The sequence below is a fragment of the Gopherus flavomarginatus genome, chromosome 21, assembly GCF_025201925.1.
Source record: "Gopherus flavomarginatus isolate rGopFla2 chromosome 21, rGopFla2.mat.asm, whole genome shotgun sequence".
Classification (NCBI taxonomy): Eukaryota; Metazoa; Chordata; order Testudines; family Testudinidae; genus Gopherus; species Gopherus flavomarginatus.
The window spans coordinates 19,442,988-19,463,270 of NC_066637.1; the positions used below are offsets into that span (position 1 = coordinate 19,442,988).

Here is a 20,283-nt window from a genome sequence, read left to right on the forward strand (position 1 = left end):
AACTGCACACAATATTCAAGATGTGTGTGTACCATGAATTTATACAGTGGCATTATGATATTTTCTGTCTTATTATCTATCCAGTGTTAGCTTTTTTGACTGCCTCTGCATATTGAGCAGACATTTTCAGAGAACTATCCACGATGACTCCAAGATTGCTTTCTTGAATGGTAACAGCTAAGTTAGACCCCATCATTTCATATGTATAGTTTGGATTATTTTTTTCCAATTACTTCACACTTACCAAAACTGAATTTCATCTGCCATTTTGTCACTCGGTCAAGTGAGATCCCTTTGCAACTCTTTGCAGTCAGCTTTGGACTTAACTATCTTCAGTAGTTTAGCATTGTCTGCAAATTTTGTTCAGCCCTTTTTCCACATCATTTATGAATATGCTGAATAGCACGTCTCAGTACAGATCCTTGGGGTACCCCACTATTTACCTCTCTTCATTGTGAAAATTGACCATTTATTTCTACTCTTGGTTTCCTATTTTTAACTAGTTACTGATTCATAGGAGTACCTTCCTTCTTATCCCATGACTGCTTACTTTGCTTAAGAGTCTTTGGTCAGGCTCCTTGCCAAAGGCTTTCTGAAAATCAAAATACACTACACCCACTGTATTAGTCTCATCCATATGCTTGTTGACTCTCTCAAAGAATTCTAATAGATTGGTGAGGCATGAGTTCCCTTTACAAAAGTCTTGTTGCCTCTTCCTCACATATTGTGTTCATCTATGTGTCCGATAATTCTGTTCTTTACTATAGTTTCAACTAATTTGTCTGGTACAGAATCTGACAGACTGTAGAGGCAATTATTAAATATTTGCTCCCCATGTAGGTACTTATAGACTGTGATCAAGTCACCCCTTAGCTTTCTCTTTGTTGAGCTAAATCCATTAATACCTGTGCCATTAGACACAACTGCTGCTGCCACCAATAGGCTTCCTGGCCTGTAATTGCCAAGATTGCCTCTGAAGTCTTTTTTAAAAATAGGTGTTACATTAGCCATTATCCAGTCATCTGGAACAGAGGCTGATTTCAATGACAGGTTACATACCACAGTTAGTAGTTTTTTAATTTCATATCTGAATTCCTTCAGAACTTTTTGGTGAATACCATCTGGTCCTGGTAACTTATTACTGTTTAATTTATCAATTTGTTCTAAAACCTCCTCTAATGCTGACTTTTGTTTGGCAGATATTGTGTTTTACTTAGTTTATAACTAAGTTTATAACTAGTTTATAACTCTGCACCAGCGGAAGGGCTTCTGGGGATTTAAAAAAAAGAAAATGTTACAGTACTTCAAGTGCTCAACTTGCTGCTTTTGGACTGAGCCAAACTAGCACTGCTGCTCCAAGAAAGTGGGGACCATTTCGATTCCCAATAGCTCATTTTCCTTGAGGGCAATGACATTGTTAGCTAACTGGTAACTCCAGCCTTTCATTGGGAGATAGCCTGGATGTGCTGTGATTTATAGGACATTAAAGTCAAATCTTTCCAATGATCTTTGGGTATTACCCTCCTCTTCAACCCTGATCCCATGGTACCATACCCACTGTAGCTCTTCTTGGCCATAGAAACACAAACTGTGTATGGCATAGGCAACAGCATGGAAAGAGTTGAGGATGTTACTAGGGAGTCTGCATGAGGCCAAGGCTTGGGAGAACTTTCCATTTTGACAAATATTTGTAGTCAGTCTAAATAACACCAAAACCCCAGAGAGGCTGCAACATCAATTAGCAAAAGCAGAGCTGATCAGCTGCAGACTGCTCTGTGAATAAATTTCGCCCGCCAACCAGCCAGCCACTGAGGAGCCCAGCAAATGCTTCTTCCTCTTTTAATTCTACAGGCTCGATGTGGCCTAGTCTCCCTTTCCTATAGGTGAATGCCAAGGTGGGCTCGCCAACATTACAGGACAGCTAAAATCCACCAAGTCATAGCAACAGCCATATCATTCTCAGCATGTCCCCTATGAATACTTCACCTGTATGACAGGCAGTCCGGAAGCTGCTGACCCACAGGACAGTCCACACCACGCTAGATGCCAGCTGTGCTTTCCATAAGACATCTATGCCACTTTGCAGAGTTGAGCTGGTACTGTATGTCAGGGCACCCACATTTTGCTCAAATGAGGACCTATTGGTAACTTCCCAGGAGCCAGAGCAGCATGCATACCTTGCATAAAATGTCTGGCATCCCCTCATTCTAAGAGAAGGGGACCTCTGAGAAAACAGATGCCAGCATGTCACGCTCTACTCTGATCTAAGTGGTTTCAACTTGGATCAGGATGGAACATTTCAAGCTAGGAAGAAGATCATGGGATGTACATTGCACTAAAGCAGAGGACAGCTGTGGGCCACCTTACCACCCCATCAGTACCTCTTTCACCGCCTCTGTGAGGCCCACTTCTCCTGGAGCCAAGCCCTCCAGTCCAGCTCTCTGCTTGATGGCCTCTGAGATCAGCTTGCTGTGTCTCAGTATTATCTCGATGGCTGTGCTTTCACTGGTGGCCACTGAAGGAAGAGAAGACATTAAGAAAGGTGGGGGTTCCTGCGGGCTCTTATCTCTATTCACCCCATTTCAGAGAGGGACCCCTCCCTCAATGGGAATGCTTCCCTTTGGGAGCGAGGGGAGGGTGAAAGACTAAGGTGCAGACTTTGGTGGTATTAGTTCTGGCTGTGAAAACACCATCTAAGAACAAATCCAACTAGAGATAAAGCAGGAGTTCTCAGTGCTTGTCCACTCTGGAGGGTGGGGTGAGAAGAACAGGTTTCCTGATTCTTTTGAAGGGATTTCATTAAAGAACACAGTCAATTTAAACAGTCATCACACTTCTCTCTGAGTGCATCCTGCCAGCTTTTGTAACCAGCAGTGCTGCAGTGGAAGAGATTAGAGGATAAATATATTTTCTCTAGTTTTTCCAGTGTGTTTACGTGGTACATTTAACAGCAGTTTGTGTACAGTCAGCTTCACTCTTTTCCAGTATTGCGTATCAGCCAGCTGAGCTCCACTCTTGTTTGTGTGAGATTATTATTAAGTAATTGCGGAAAGAAAATCATTTTAAAGTAGGAAAATGTGATTATAGTTGGCAGGGAAACTCAGGGGCAGAAGTAAGTTCTGGAGAGACAGGCAGTGGACTTGTGCCAGCTATGGCCTTGGATTTACCATTATTTTATGTTTTCAAACTGATAGGGTTTCAGTTTGATGGTACCTCTTGAATTCTTTCAAATCATTTTTTTCCTGAACATGCTAACCAGGTGCAGGGAGGTGAGACACTTGCATTGCTGTTATCTGGCAAGACACCAGGGAGAGGGAAGTGAATCAGGGAAAGTCAAACACCCTCCCCAGGCCTCAAAAGCTTTGCTAATTTCTAGAGACAAATGATGCATTGTTTGAAAGAGTTCAGTAAATACAAGTTCTCCAATCCAGCTGTGCCCCCTTATCTCTCATTTCAATGAATAATACGCTGCACAATTCTAGCAATGCATAACACCACATGGAAAGCTGTTGTTCTGGTGTTTCCAGTCCCAACTATAAAGAGAGTGTGCTGGAAGTCACACAAGATGGCTTTTGCCATTTTTCCAGCCAAGTGAGAGGGTGTCCCAGGGAATTCAGAGAAGCAGCCAAACCTCTAGATGCTTATCTGACCTCTAAAGTATTTAGTCACCACTTCACAGGATTGGGGTGAGAGTCGATGTACATCTCTACATCTGAAGCAGGGGTGCGGGGGACGGAGCACAGGAAGTGAGAAGATCTGGTGGGATCTGAAAGAACCTCTAAAGCATAGAAAAAAAGTAGACTGAGTGAGATCTGTGAGGATTTGTGGTTGACTTGGGGGAGGGAGGATCTGTAGATAATCCACTTCTGATGTCTGCGGGGAGAAGGATCTGGTGGGAACAATGAGAAAGGCACCTCAGGGAGAATCTGGCGGGATCTAGAAGGAAAGCATCTTTGTCCAGAGTACAATATCACTACCTGTTTGGAAGAAAAACTCTGCATCGGGTTCCTTCCGGATTTCCTCAATGAGCAGGTTCAACGGAAGCTCTGCCTCTCGTGCTGCCAGTAGCAGCTGCCAAATGGCAGTCACCGACACAGTTTGTTCTTCCAGTGCTGCAGATACCAGTGAGCTGAAACCACTCGAGCCAGTCTCCCTCTTCACAATCTGTTCCATTACCTTCAAGAGACAGGCACCAAGACACTAAGAGGAACTTCTATGCATCTGACACAGACTAGCCAATTACCCATCTGCCTGCTGGAGATCTGGACTCTCATTTTTCTATTGTTCTGCTGAGACCTATACCATGAACATGTGTCATGTGACCAAAATGCTTGAGCCCTGCAGCAGCTAATGTTCAGCCAGACTGGGGGCTTACAGAAGCACCAATGTGTGATGAGACATGCCAATAAAAAGAGAAACTGAAGCCATTCCCTTGGTTGTGGAGCGAGTAGTTGCTGTTTGGCAACTTTTAGCTTCATTAATCCATCTTTTGTTGTGTTTTGCTGCACCTGGTGGAAGCTAGAGAGACATTAACCCAACTTCTGCAGTAAAAAACCCCACACCGTGTTGCAATGATGAATGGAATAATCGGGTCCTCTCTAGCCTTCCACATACAAATCAGGGTTTAGGACACCATGCTCTAGGCAAATACAAAGACAGACAATCCTCTCACCTCCCTTTCTCCAGGAGCTAAATTTTGTGCAGCTGAGATCCCTCGCAGCAGCATCTTCGTGTCCATGAAGAGCTCTGCAAAGTTTTCTTGGTATCGTTTTAGTAGTTGGGTCCCATAATCCTCTGGGGTCCATCTGGCTGAATGCAAATGAAAACAACAGTTCAGTATGTTGTGCCCTTTGATGCTCAGAGCTAAGGGGATAAAGCAGTTAGGGGGCCACAGTGGCACACAAAGTTACTGCAGTACTCTTTCACTTGGGAGACCTGGGTCCAAATCCAAGCACAAGGGAAAAATAGGTTTCAGTTCTAGTCACTAATGATCTGTAATCTGAAAATTGAGGGAAGCACAGATTCTCCTCACAAGGGCTTTGGGGGCTGGGGAGTTGCAGGACAGGTCTGAGGTGTCTTGGTAGTACTGCAATACAAATAACAGAGGGTAGATACTCCAGGTCAGGATTGAGGGTCACTAGCAGAGCCCCAGGGATCAGAAGGAATGGACGGTAGCAGGTGTGAGGTGCACTGGCTGAACTGTGTAACAGAAGTTTGCAGTGTCCACCTGCCCTCTAGTTAGGTCTAGCTAAGTGCTATTAGCCATTCAGTTGTCTCAACTCTAAACTTATCCCTATAAAAGGAGACATTATAAACTGTACAGTGTGTGTACACATATAAGTCTCTTGGCTGCAGACAGATATTCCTAGTCTATTCAAAGCATCAGTCACAGTCCTCCTAGTTCAGAAGATCAAAGGCTCAGCTTCTAGCCAAGGCCAACAGACCTTGTAGTCTAGCACATGAAGCCAATGCTGTGAGGTGATCCTTCACAGTGTCTCCTTTTGATTCCCCTGACTTTTAGTTGTTATTACATTGAGGGGGCCTATGGTCTATTAGTCACAGCCTTTGAGTAACTCATCTCTTCAGTTAACTCTTCTTCAGCTGTGTACAAGTACACTACACCATTTCCCAAACACCCAAACAACCACGTGACCAAGATAATCTGGGTCTGGGTTATCTTTGATGAAAATATTCAGGGGAAAGTAAAGCAAATTGTGGATTGCAAATCAGCAGCCAAACATAAATAAATAAATAAATAAAATGCCTCTTCTGAAGACTTGAGAAGTGATGAACCTAGAATGCAACATTCCCCTGTAGGCACATCAATACCAGAACATAGGTGAAAACTTGAGTGAATCAGGAAAGAGCACCAATGTGATTCAGATGCTAAAGGAAGGAATGAGTTACAATTACAGAGCTATTGGGCTCTTGAGGAATAGATAGAGATTCTCAAAGAATTGGAAATGCATGCACTCTAAAGAGAGAGCACAACTCTTTACTGTGGTGAAAGGGGCAATGGGAGTTAATGGATGAAATTAAGCAAAGGAAGATTCAGAGTGAGCATCAGGAAAAACTTCCTGCCAGTGAATTCAATGAGACAGTGGCCTGGTCTTCCAAGGAAAGTGGTGAAAGCCTCACTGCCCAGTCTAGCTTTAAATGTAGCACCCTGGAGCTGCATAGTACAATCCTGCACTGAGCAGGGAGCTGGGCTAAGAGCTAGTACGTTTTTTCTCACATTTAATGTTTAAGATTTCATTAAACAAACATTAGTTCTTAGAATTTATTCCAAACCTTGTAACAATGTCAAGCTCTGAAAATGCAAGCATGCTTAATACGAGTCACTTAAACTCCATCCACAGCAATAAGGTACATTTCACATCACAGTAATTCTGTACCAAATCCAGAGCAGTTCAATTTGACACACAGTGCACTGCGGTGTCAGTGGTCTCTCCCTCACTCTGTATTTCCATGGTAAAGAACATTGTGCTTCTATTTATTCCAATTTCAATTTCAGGATATGCAACTCATGTAATGAGGGAATACTCTTCCCTGGAATGGGTATTACCACGAGATAATTAACCACATTCAGAGTCTGATGTTTCAAGGGAAGCAATGGTGCTCAACAAATGATGAGGCAAACTGTCTGCCCGGAATGTCTGTCACAGGGATTTTTCAGTATTATGAGCACAAATTTGCTTTCTATTAAACATTCATTTACATTTCACTGCATTTCAATTTAGTTTTTAATTTTTAAGTGGGTTCAGCACTGATGAAAGATGCTGGCCTATTCGAAGTCCAGGAGGGAGGACCGAGGCCCACATAGGACAGAAGCTCCAACCCCACTCAAATGAAGGATGGTCCCCAGAGCTCAAAAAACAACATTCCATGGGACAAGTAACAGAAAACCCAGGGACACGTGTCAGAGTCAAAGGTTCAAAACAAAGGTACTGGATAGAGACAGTGAGCAGAATAGTCCGAATAACGCCCACTGCTGTGCAAGGGAATCTGGATATTGCGAAAGCGAACTCTGCCCAGAGATGTAAACAAATGAGAGAATGGAAGCTGGCCCCATGGCTGCAAAGAACCTCTCACCCAACCTCCACTTCCTGGATTCATGTGTGGCCATGGTGACCAGCATCAGGAGGCAGCTGAGGAGGTAAGTTCCCTCTAAGCTGTGCAGCCATGCAGCAGGCTATCAAGGGCTGTGCAGGCAGGGAGAGGCACCCCTTCCCCAACCCAGCCCAGCCCTGCCAGAGCTGCCACGGCCGGGGAGAAGCATCCCTCCCCCGGCTGAGCTACTGCGGCGAGAGAGGACTGGGGGCAGTTCTCTCTCCCTGCCGCAGCCTGCACCCCAAACCAATCATCCCCCCCCAAGCCTTCAACCCCAGCCACAGCCCTTACCCCCCGTACCTCAACCCTCTGCCCCACCCTGAGCCCACACTCACACTTTGAACCCCTCAGCCCCACCCTCACCACACATCACCTCCATATTGGTGCACAAAACAAAATTCATTCCGTACGTGGACGTAAGAAATGAGAGGGAACACTGCCGAGGTGGTGCTGGAACTCTGTGCAGCCATGGACAGGGAGTGTCTAAACAGAAAACGTGCAGGAAGAAGTGCAGCCAGAACCTCAGCAGGAGGTTCTAGAGGAGCTAGAAAAGGGGCTGCAATGGGGCACACTGGAGGCAGGCATCCACTAGGGCTTCCTATGCGGGATCGACCGCCTTGGAGCCTGAAATCTTTCACAGAAATGACCAGAAATGCATTCACAGTGGTTATTTGAGATTTATACTCTTTTCTCTCCAATGCTGTGGTGATCCATAATTTCGTGGTCTCCAGCTGCAGTTACACTTTGAGACTGCCCAGCCACCTACTCCAAACTGCAGTTGTGGCAAAACACAGCAGCACCGCTACTCAAAGGCTTTGTACTCAACAGACATTAATGCAGGTTCAAGGACGCCAGCAGCAGCTATCACATAGGGACTGCTTCAAAGGGCTCGTTACTACCACACACTGATTCTTAAACGCAGTAACAGCTCCAGTCTACGTGACAGCCAACCAGTCACCCTATGGCCTGTCACTGGGAAGGAACTACTGACTCTCCCATGTTACTATATCGACACTGACCTGTGACGCAGGAAAGCCCCTCCCTTTTTTACTTACTCCATGACACACCTGTGCGTCCTGCCTGGGCAAGGCCAAACACCAATTCTAGATTAGACTATTAGAGCTGGATTTTCATAGGGCTACATTATAAACTTGCAAAACAAACTGTATAAATGATGACTACATACTGCAGGACTGCAGCCACTAACGGAAAGAGCTCCAAGGGTGGCCTGGGTTCAGTGTGGGAACCTACATTTCATATGGTCATTAATGATGTGGAAGGTGCAACTGTTTAAGCGGCCCATCTGCTGCAGAGGTTATAGCTTTGCCCACTCTCCATCTCTGGTTCTTTCTTTAGTCATGTATATTATATCTAGCTCTCTTATAAAACCCTGTAAGATCCTGAGAGAGATCTCAGGGACACCCATCAGCTCTGGGGAGACTGTAGTGCCTATATGCTCTGCAGAACCAAAGAGACTCCTGTCATTTAGTGGGTCAGATTTTCAGCTGGCATCTAGAGCCACTGATTTCAATGGATCTACATCAACTGAAAATCTAGGCCACAATCTCCACACGAATCCCAAGCCCTGGGGAAGGGCACTTAAAACCAGCCTTATAGAAGAAAGCTAGTCACAACCTTAGCTCTGGAAAGACTCATTTCCCTCAGCAATGAGACTAGCTAACATGAAATACTAGGCAAGCAAGGCAATGTCTGTGCTTGAATGCTTTGGTACCTGTGAGGCTTTGGTATCTGCTTTTCTCAAATAAGGGGACACCTGTAGCAGCAGCCAAATACGCTATTAACACATCAGTGTACCAATGCAGTGGAGTGATTACCCGTTCCTTCCCTGCGGGGCTTGACACAGCCCACGAAAGGGCTGTGGCTGGGGCAAGAAGCCTGGGCTGATTGGAGGAAAGTAGGCTCAGCTGTGGCCATGCCCCAGTCAGGCCCAGCTGGCCTCTATAAAAGGCAGTGAGCCAGAGGCCCACTCAATCTCCCCCTGCCTGAAAAGGAAGAAGGGCCTGGCTGCAGGGAGTTAGAGACAGGGTACCTGAGTGGAGTAGGGCTGGGGAGTTCCAGCTTGGAAAGCCCCAGGCTGCGGCCTAGCATAAGGCTAACAGGTACTGGGGGTTGCAGAGGGCAGCCCAGGAGTAGGCAAAGGCAGCAGGTCCAAACCCAACCTTGCCAGTGATGAGTAGGCTAATACTGCAGTCTGCCCCAGGGCATGGGGGCTTGTCAATGACTGACAGTAGCCTGATACTGAGGTGAAGTGGGGATAGTGGGTGGGGGTTTCCCAGGGAGGGGAGACCCTGAGGCTAAAAGGGGTTACTGCCAGAGGGCAGCACCCCAGATAAAGGGACACCAGGTCTTGGGAGGGACATGGGGTCAGAGGACAGGAGGATCACTGAGAGACCTGCAGAGGGTGCTCTTGGCTGGCAGTGAGCTAGTTCCCTGAGAGACCAGCAGGAGGTGCTGCAGGGGTGAGCCCAGACACTTACAATCAAACAGTGGAGTTCAGCAACTATGCCTATAAAAGGAACACTGTATGCAACCATAAATACCACTGCCGGTATGTTCATGTGATTAACTTAAAGCTTATTTGTAATTAGATACTAGACAGAAACACTCTTGTATTTAACAGATTTAACAATATGGTTTCAAAATCATTACGATTTAAATTTCACCAAGAAGCAGTTATGGGCTTGCATATGGTAACACTTGCCCTGTATCATAACATGGGCCCTGGGAGGGACAGACCATTGTCACTGGCAAAGTCCTCTTATCCCATTGTTCTTTCACTCATCTGGTGTTTTGTGAAAATAGTCTCAATTTCTGCTGTTATAAAAGTAAGTTTTCAGATGTTCACTAAAGTCCAGACAAACATCCAGACTTTCTGGCCATTATTTGAGCTGAGCCTACAACACTTTGAAGATTTCACAGACTCATGGATTCTAAGGGCAGAAGGGACCACTGTGATCATCCAGTCTGATCTCCTGTGTAACACAGGGCAAAGAACTGCCCCACAATCATTCCTAGAGCAGATCTTCTAGAACAACATCCAATCTTGATTTAAAAATTGCCCGTGATGAAAATTTGCCTTGGTTAAAAATTGCCTCTTAAAAATGTACATCTTATTTCCAGTCTCATTTTGTCTAGCTTCAACTTCCAGGCACTGGATTGCGTTGTACCTGTCTCTGATAGATTGCAGGCGCCATTATCAAATATTTGCTCCCCATTTAGGTATTTATAGACTGTGATCAAGTCACCCCTAGACAAATTAGAGGATTGGGCCAAAAGAAACCTGATGAGGTTCAACAAGGACAAGTGCAGTGTCCTGCACTTAGGACGGAAAAATCCCATGCACTGCTACAGACTAGGGACTGAATGGCTAGGCAGCAGTTCTGCAGAAAAGGATCTGGGGATTACAATGGATGAGAAGCTGGATATGAGTCAACAGCGTGCCCTTGTTGCCACAAAGGCTAACAGCACTTTGGGCTGCATAAGTAGGGGTTTTGCCAGCAGATTGAGGGATGTGATCATTCCCCTCTATTCAACATTGGTGAGGCCTCATCTAGAGTACTGTGTCCAGTTTTGGGCCCCATTCTACAAGAAAGATATGGAAAAATTAGAGTCCAGCGGAGGGCAACAAAAATGCTTAAGAGGTTGGAGCACATGACTTATGAGGAAGCTGAGGGAACTGGGATTGTTTAATCTGCAGAAGAGAAGAATGGGGGATTTGATAGCTGCTTTCAACTACGTGAAAGGGGATTCCAAAGAGAACATAACAAAAGAACATAAGAATGGCCGTACCAGGTCAGACCAAAGGTCCATCTAGCCCAGTATCTGTCTACGGACAGTGGCCAATGCCAGGTGCCCCAGACGGAGTGAATCTAACAGGCAATGATCAAGTGATCTCTCTCTTGCCATCCATCTCCACCCTCCGACAAACAGAGGCTAGGGACACCATTCCTTATCCATCCTGGCTAATAGCCATTTATGGACTTAACCACCATGAATTTATACAGTTCTCTTTTAAACGCTGTTATAGTCCTAGCCTGCACAACCTCCTCAGGTAAGGAATTCCACAAGTTGACTGTGCGCTGCGTGAAGAACTTCCTTTTATTTGTTTTAAACCTGTTGCTCATTAATTTAATTTGGTGACCCCCCGTTCTTGTATTATGGGAATAAGGAAATAACTTTTCCTTATCCACTTTCTCCACATCACTCATGATTTTATATACCTCTATCATATTCCCCCCTTAGTCTCCTCTTTTCCAAGCTGAAGAGTCCTAGACTCTAATCTTTCTTCATATGGGACTCTCTCCAAACCCCTAATCATTTTAGTTGCCCTTTTCTGAACCTTTTCTAGTGCCAATATATCTTTTTTGAGGTGAGGAGACCACATCTGTACACAGTATTTGAGATGTGGGCGTACCATGGATTTATATAAGGGCAATAATATATTCTGTCTTATTCTCTATCCCCTTTTTAATGATTCCTAACATCCTGTCTACTTTTTTGACCGCCTCTGCACACTGCGTGGACGTCTTCAGAGAACTGTCCACGATGACTCCAACATCTTTTTTCCTCACTCGTTGTAGCTAAATTTGCCCCCACCATATTGTATGTATAGTTGGGGTTATTTTTTCCCAAGGTGCATTACTTTACATTTATCTACATTAAATTTCATTTGCCATTTTGTTGCCCAATCACTTAGTTTTGTGAGATCTTTTTGAAATTCTTCACAGTCTGCTTTGGTCTTAACTATCTTGAGCAGTTCAGTATCATCTGCAAACTTTGTCACCTCACTGTTTACCCCTTTCTCCAGATCATTTATGAATAAATTGAATAGGATTGGTCCTAGGACTGACCCTTGGGGAACACCACTAGTTACCCCTCTCCATTCTGAGAATTTACCATTATTCCTACCCTTTGTTCCCAGTCTTTTAACCAGTTCTCAGTCCATGAAAGGACCTTCCCTTTTATCCCATGACAGCTTCATTTATGTAAGAGCATTTGGTGAGGGACCTTGTCAAAGGCTTTCTGGAAATCTAAGTATACTATGTCCACTGGATCCCCCTTGTCCACATGTTTGTTGACCCCTTCAAAGAACTCTAATAGATTAGTAAGACACGATTTCCCTTTATAGAAACCACGCTGACTATTGCTGAACAGTCTATGATTTTCTATGTGTCTGATAATTTTATTCTTAACTATTGTTTCGACTACTTTGCTGGGTACTGACGTTAGACTTACCGGTCTGTAATTGCTGGGATCACTTCTAGAGCCCTTTTTAAATATTGGCATTACATTAGCTAACTTCCAGTCACTGGGTACCAAAACCGATTTAAAGGACAGGTTACAAATCTTGGTTAAGAGTTCCGCAACTTCACATTTGAGTTCTTTCAGAACTCTTGGGTGAATGCCATCTGGTCTTGGTGACTTGTTAATGTTGAGTTTATCAATTAATTCCAAAATCACCTCTAGTGACACTTTAATCTGTGACAGTTCCTCAGATTTGTCACCTACAAAAGCCGGCTCAGATTTGGGAATCTCCCTAACATCCTCAGCCGTGAAGATTGAAGAAAAGAATCCATTTCGTTTCTCCGCAATGACTTTATCATCTTTAAGCGCTCCTTTTGTATCTCGATCATCAAGGGACCCCACTGGTTGTTTAGCAGGCTTCCCGCTTCTGATGTACTTAAAAAAACATTTTGTTATTACCTTTGGAGTTTTTGGCTAGCTATTCTTCAAACTCCTCTTTGGCTTTTCTTATTATATTAAAGAGGATGGATCTAGACTATTCTCAGTGGTACCAGATGACAGAACAAAGAGTAATGGTCTGAAGTTGCAGTGGGGGAGGTTTAGGTTGGATATTAGGAAACTTCTTCACTAGGAGGGTGGTGAAGCACTGGAATGGGTTATCTAGGGAGGTGGTGGAATCTCCTTCCTTAGAGGTTTTTAAGGTCAGGCTTGACAAAGCCCTGGCTGGGACGATTTCGTTGGTGTTGGTCCTGCTTTTGAGCAGGGGGTTGGACTAGATGACCTCCTGAGGTCCCTTCCAACCCTGATATTCTATGATTCTAGGATTCTCTTTGTTGAGCTAAATCCATTAATACCTGTGCCATCAGACACAACTGCTGCTGCCACCAAATTGTCTAGCAGACGGTGCAGATCAGGGAATGATGATTTTACAGCCCCAAGGAGTTTTACCAAGCTCTCAGCTTTCAGGGTCTTCTCTTCCACCACCTTCATGAGCAGATTCTCCACTGCCTCCCTGTGGGAGCTGCCTTCACAGCAATCCAGAATCACCTGCAGGAAAAAGCAAACAACTAGTTACGAGAAATTCCTAATGACTCATATCTGAATGACTGAAGATGGCCTAAAATGGTATAAGATTACACAATGCTCTATTACTTTTGCATAATCTTTTCATTCTTTTTCTACTATTGCATTTACTGTATCCAGTGCTTCAGCTGCATTTGACATCACACTCTGAAGTATTTATAAGGTGCCTGTAACTTTGGTATCTTAGCACACTATATGTGACCGACATTTGTCAACCAGAAGACTAGGTTGTGAGGAAACACGTCTGGAGGACAAAGACTGAACTGGGAAGGGTGATCTCAGGCTGAAGGAGACTTCCAGCCTGCATATGGAAGATCTATAACCTGCTTGTATTATCTATCAGGGTGAGATACTGCTTGATTCAAATTCTATCTAGTTTATAGAACTCAGATTGCGATTTTACTTTATTTCTTAGGTAACCAACTTTGATCTGTATGCCTCTTACTTATAATCACTTAATCTGTCTTTCTGTAGTTAATAAACCTGTTTTACATATTACCTAAAACAGTGCTTTTTGGCTGAAGTGCTTGTGAAATCTGCTCAGGTTGTAAGGGCTTGTGGACATCCACTTTCCTTTGTAGAAGTGGCAGATGGAGTAATAAACTTACAGAGGTCAGGCTTCTGACCGGGGCAAGATGGTACAGCTCTGGGGTGTGAGGCTGGGAAGCAGGGGGAATTGGCTGAAGTCACTCTGTTGCTGGTTCATGAGGGGCAGGTGGAAGCATTCATGTAATGCAGTTGGGTGGATGTCTGTGTAAGTGCAGTAGCTGGAGAGGTTTTCGGCTTGTCACAGCATCACAGTGTGAGAGGGAGCCCTAGTGGTGGCACAGAGGGCTCGGTGGCACCTTGGGGAACGCATCACACAAGTATATGTAGTTTATTGACCTCCCTCTATGCACAAGGTCAGATTACATTTTTCCACTGAACCTGGCACTTTGAGTTGGTTAAAAAAAAAAAAAATGGAAAATGTTCGACAAAGAATTTCAATGTTATTTTCATTCTGCAGGTTCCAGAAAGATTGTTCATTTATTCAAAATAAAATTTCCTTTTTAAAAATTTTTTGGATTTAGGTTTTTTTGGTTTGTTTTTTCAGGTATTTTTCTTTTTTTGCTCCTGGAATATGGGTGGAAGGGAGAGAAACCTTATTATTTTAATAAATACCTTATTTGTTAACAGTGATTTATTTATATGACCCAGCCATGGACCATCCCTTATGCATGGTATAACAAATACCTGGAACAAGATTAGAAACACTCTCTGAATACAAGATTGCACTTCCTGAATACAGGCTGTAGCTAAAGAGATGGTTTTTTCCACAAGGAATAACAGATACCACATTCCAAACACGGGCAAGCATGGGCACTATGCAAGAAAACCCTTTACAAACAGCAGACTCTACATTCCTTGGCTGTCAGCAAATAGCTGTGAAACCCACTGGCAAAGTGTGCCTCATCTCCTCCTGCTACAAATTACTCTGTTAGCTCAAGTTGTAGATCTGTGCTGTGGCTGTTAAAACGTCCAGACCCTGCTGATAACCGAGTCTGGGGGTTGGTACGGTTTTACATAATGGAATTTTTGTTTTTTCCATCTATTTTTTTAAATTAGGAAACTGCATAAAAAAGTTGTGTTAAAAGAATATTATGATTGAAAAGTCAAGCTCTCACAAGTTAGGAAATGGCACAGTTCAGGTTGCACATGCAACCCTAATTCAGCCCCCTTGTCTGTATGCATTATGATAGCTTTTAATTAAGTGATCATGTACTATTGTTTCCATTGGACCCCTGCCGCATTCAATGCACAGGATGAAACTGCTCTTGGGGTGAATCAGGGTTGTGGGAAAAAAAAAAGAAGAGAAAGTTACTCTCCTTGTGCAGAAACGTAAGTTCTTCAAGATGTGTGTCCCTGTGGGTGCTCCACTTTAGGTGTCTGTGCATCCCTGCTTCACAATTGGAGATTTATGGTAGCAGTGCTCAGTTGGGTCACACATGCTCAGCCCCCATCTCGTGCCACTTCAGGAGATTAATTGCTGCTGTGCGATCAACCCCCTCTCTGTTCCTTCTCTATTGCAGAGCAGTAGTGCGAAACTCCAAAGTAGAGGGGAGATGGGAGGGTAGTGGTTGCACAATGCCAGTTAACTGCCTGAAGCAGCATAAGATGGGGACCGCACATGTGCAACCCAACTGGGCACTGCTACCATAAATCTCCAATTATGAGCTCAGGGGTGCCCATAGAGACATCACTCAACGAAGAATTACGCATTACATTTTACAGTTTCATAAATAAAACAAAACACACCAATACAAAGAACAAAAAACACAACAGAAGTTTTGGAAAAGTACTTAAGACTTCAAAAAAAAGATTTTGTTTTTCAATAACAAAAAAATTGAAAAATTTCAGCTAGCTCCACTTGCTCTTAATGCATACAGATCTACACTCCTGAGGCAGCATCAAGAACCAAGCGCTCAGATCCATGTAACCTCTTGGAGCATCTGTGCCTCAGGCCTTGTAATACCTGTGGTGGATGCTCACTGCTTTACTACATTCATATGTGACCTTTTCTTTTCATGTACCCACTCTCACTTAACCATGTCTCCTTCAGTGGAGGAAGTTTACCAAACATTGGGCTAATCTCTAAATTCAGGAGGGGTAAACTTGGGATGCTGATAACAGCACCTTCTCTGGCCGTCTAGAATGGCTGGCAGCAGAGTTCCTGCTCAGAGATATTTTGCTGGGAGCAGTTAATGAAAGGAGCCTGTAACGAACAGTAATTTAGGAGACTATCATAGGGAAGAACAGAGATTCTCAGCTCAGGTGCTGTGCCCTCAAGTCAAACCCACTCAGACAGAAAGCAGGCTTCATTCACACCAGTGGCCCCAAGGGTACTCTTTATTCATTGCAATACCATGTCATAGGAGAACAAACAGGCCCAACTAACTGCAACAGAAATGAGGCTGCAGGCACCTTTACCAAAAATATCATAGGACACAGGCAAGAGCATTCCGAGTTTTGGTGTGCATAGACAGATTGTAAACAGCTCTCCCCAGACAATGCAGAAAGTGCTAGACTGTATAAAACAGAAGGTCCTTTAGGCTAGTCCAGTCTGTGTGCACAGTGCTCACTTACAGGTGAGCGCTGATAAACCAACAGGAAACACTAAGTGTTGCACTTTGTAAATTTCAACTACCCTGAACATCAAAAATTAGTAAGAGGATGTTCTGCATATATGGGGATGTTCTACACATATGAATAACTGTTTGCCCAGTTTAAGTAAGCCAAAACCTTTGGAGAGTTACCTGAAAGGTAACTTGACAACTTAGACAAACACATACAGAATGACATGCCCACTAATCAGGCTGGGGGGTATTCAACACTAGTGTTTTAATGTCCTGACCTGATCTTCCCACCCCTGGGGGAGGGCACTGCTCTCTTGGTTCACTACAGTGAACTTTCACAGAACTTATAAAGAACACTAACTGCCTCCCCTCCCACAGCTCGGCCAGTGGGACATTCAGCCCGTAGATCTGGGACTGGGAGTGCTCATCTCAGTGCTGAACCTTTGCAATTCAGCTCTCAGATTCACACAGTTCAATTAGAAAGTTAATGGGAGGACCTGAACTATTAACTATTTCTATTCCACGCTCTGCAGGGTAAATAAGGTAGTTACCAGGTCAGGGAAGCAACTGTGACCTGGCAAATCATGTAATAAGAAAGTGCTGTGCAGCCACACACACACACACACACCTCACACATACAGAGCTTTCCTTATTTCAGATTTGTTACCCGCTTCTCCAAGCCAGTCAGGAGTCCCTCCTCTCCTGTTTCTAGGAACTCTATGATGGGGCTCAGCTGTGTTATGCTCTGAATCAGATCTTCCCTGTATTCCAGTAATAGAGCAGACAGGGTCTTTCCATCTTCTGTGCTCTCTGGGGAAGAAAGGTTTGGAAATGCAAGAAAAAAAAGTCAAGTTTGAAAAAAGTGACAGCAAGATATTTTCCACTGAAATGACAAAGCGAGCCTCCGTGAAAGATCTAAGTGAATAGCAAAGCTTATCCTGAGCATAAGCAGCAGAGAAAAACACTTTACTATTCTCTTTAAACTCTATGAAAGGAAAATGTCTCATTTATCTAACAGAGCACAAAGCCGCAAAGCAGGCTGGAGGTTAACGACAGGTTTGCAAGGCCATTGCTTTATGTCAAACTCAAATAAGAAAGGAGCTTTCAATCCCGAGGCACAGTCAGAGAACTGGCCCATGCCGGCCACCGAGCCATTGATTTAGACCTACAGTGAGTGAAGGGTAAAGAAATGTCTGGGATTGCTCCACTGCAGGCAGGCAGAGTGGAAATGCAAAATCCAGCTCTGAAAAGCTTCAAGATCTCTGTTAGTGTTTCTGGATATATCACACACAAGAGAGAGCTAGGGCTTGAGTGAAATGAAATCCACATGCTTGAATGGTTTTGGAGGAACTGGTGAAGAGCTGCTCCAGCTCTCTAAAGCTCTCATGCCCATGGGGTACACCTGCCCTCCTACCTGTTTGCTGCAGGGTCTCTCCACTGTCCTGCTCTCTCTCTAGTAGTGCTGTTTTTATCTTGGGATGCGTGTTTCGAAACAGCTCCAGCACAGACACAACAGTCTCAGCATCCAGACTCTGCTCATCCCTCACTTTGCTGAGCAGTCGCTTGAATGCTGACTGTTCTTCTGCATCTTCCAAGCATGCCACTAGCGTCTGTAAGACAACAGGAAAATGCTAGCCGGGGTTAGTAACACAGCTAACTGCCCTGTGCAGACGTACACAAAATGTCAGCCACCCACAGCCCCTAGCTCAGCAGAGAGCTTCAGCCCACCGACCGGCGAGGTGCCCAGAGGAGGGGCACATTCATCTCTCCAACCACACCAAATTCCATATTCTGCTACAGGAACACATCTTTTTAATTCACCCATAAGCCTTCAGGAAGGAGAACGACAAGCCTACTCAACCAGCTTTTATATTTGTTGTCAGTGTGACAAACTGCAGCTGGCAAGTGGCCCTATTCCTGGTCTGAATACCATCTCTTCAGAAGCCTGTACATGAGCCAAATTCCAGCAATGCTGAGGGACCTAATAAAATGCATTCAAAGCAATTTTGGCAACCCAAGGCTGGAGTGGAGAATACTAGATTTCACTGCAAAACAAGGAGGTCACTTGTGTGCATGGAAAGAGGAAAGGTTTTTTGAAGCAAGACTATCTGGAAACCTTTGACCTCAAGTCAGAAAACCAGGCACACCACACCATAAAAGTTTTGGTGCCTGATCTTTAGCAATGACAAGCAGCCGCAGCTTCAGCTAGCAGTGGTAAGATCAGAATGGGGGGCTCTAAAGTCTATCACTATGACCCACACCAGCACAATAGGGTGGATGTGCTTGTGCTGCAAGGGAAATTATTTATTGGTGATATAACAGGGGGAAAAAGTAAGCTGGAGCTCTCATGGCCAGTCCATCGAGCCCATTAATGTTGTAAATATCACCCCTTAAGACACAAGCTGTCTTACTCTCAAGGAGAGAAGGTGGCCCTTCAGAGCAGGCATCCTTTATTAAAGACTCCGGAGATGTCACAAAAGTACCTTTGAAGCAGAGCGCATAGCCCAGCTCCAGGGAGAATGGCCATTTTCTGATATCATTGTCACTTTCATTTCCATGGTAAAAAGACTAAAGATAGCTGCTTTAGGCCCCATCGGGGATGGTGCACTTGCTTTTTGTAGCAGGGGTAAATGCTCATACATTAGGATTGCGTGACAGTGCAATGAGCTATTGCAAAGAGTATCCACAGAGGGAGAGCTGCATGAGCCCCAGCTCTTACCCTGCTAATGGCATTTTTACTGCCAAACAGAGGAACAGAGACATCAAGGGTTCTGTTACAAAGGACCTGTGGGAATAATGGTGATGCAAACATATTTGGAGTATTCACTTAAAAATCTTTAATGTGAAGAGCATTTTGGAATAAAAAGTTGATAACCAGGCCTAGTAAATTCTCTGGTTTTGCACATGTGGCCCCTTTCTTTAAGGGCCTGATGCTGTGAGATGCAGAACACATTCCACTTCCACTTATGTGAATGGGAGCTGAGAGTGCTCAGCACCTCCCAGGATCAGACTTTCACTGCTTATATGAGAAAGTAAGTAGCATTGTTGGTAATTTTTTATTAAAGGTGAACAGAATAGCTAACTCAAGCTTCCGACTGCAGGTCTTTCTCAATGGGCTGTTTTGGTGAATGCAGTGCACTCATAGTTGTGTTGGCCCCAGGATATTAGACAGACAAAGTGGGTAAGGCAATATCTTTTATTGGACCAGTTTCTGTTGGTGAGAGACACAAGCTTTTGAGTCACAAGTCTGGGAAAGGTACTCCAAGCATCACAGAAAAATGCAAGATGCAACAGATTGTTTAGCATAAGCAGTCAGCACATATGCTAAGCGACCAGGCAAGGTGTGGCTCGAAAGCTTCTCTCTCTCACCAACAGAAATCAATCCAATAAAAGATATTCTCTCACCCACCTTGTCTCTATACTGGTGAATGTTTTTCCAACTTGCTGGGGAGAAGGAAAGGGGACTTGTTGGGATGAGTTTTCTGAACATGAAAAACCTCACTGTTCTGTGTTTCTAGAACAGCCTCTCTCGGGCACAGCCCTCCATGAGAACTAGAACCTTCCAGCATTTGGGAGGAAAACTCAATAGTGCATTTTAGAGTTATTGGCTATGACACTTTAAAAATGCCTTCAGGTCCTGGAAAAGCTGACGAAATATCACACGCAGATGGAATCTAAGCTTTCATTTATTATAAATTAACATTTTAAATCC

General features: G+C 44.2%; 1 protein-coding gene across 4 annotated transcripts in view; it reads right to left on the reverse strand.

The window, feature by feature from the left end:
- Positions 1–20,283, reverse strand: part of ZBTB40 (zinc finger and BTB domain containing 40) — a 68,809-nt gene that overhangs the window by 19,235 nt on the left and 29,291 nt on the right. For 3 of the 4 annotated variants that reach the window (XR_007770675.1, XM_050931159.1, XM_050931160.1), the window contains 6 exons: positions 17,986–18,181; positions 17,239–17,381; positions 13,230–13,422; positions 4,673–4,809; positions 3,978–4,176; positions 2,382–2,515 (listed from right to left, as the gene is read on the reverse strand). Coding sequence is in view for 3 of the 4 variants with exons in the window: in XM_050931159.1 (XP_050787116.1) it covers positions 2,382–2,515; positions 3,978–4,176; positions 4,673–4,809; positions 13,230–13,422; positions 17,239–17,381; positions 17,986–18,181 (1,002 nt within the window). In the remaining variant the exon portion in view is untranslated. The remainder of the gene's footprint in view (positions 1–2,381; positions 2,516–3,977; positions 4,177–4,672; positions 4,810–13,229; positions 13,423–17,238; positions 17,382–17,985; positions 18,182–20,283) is intronic. The other variant, XM_050931161.1, reaches the window with a different exon arrangement.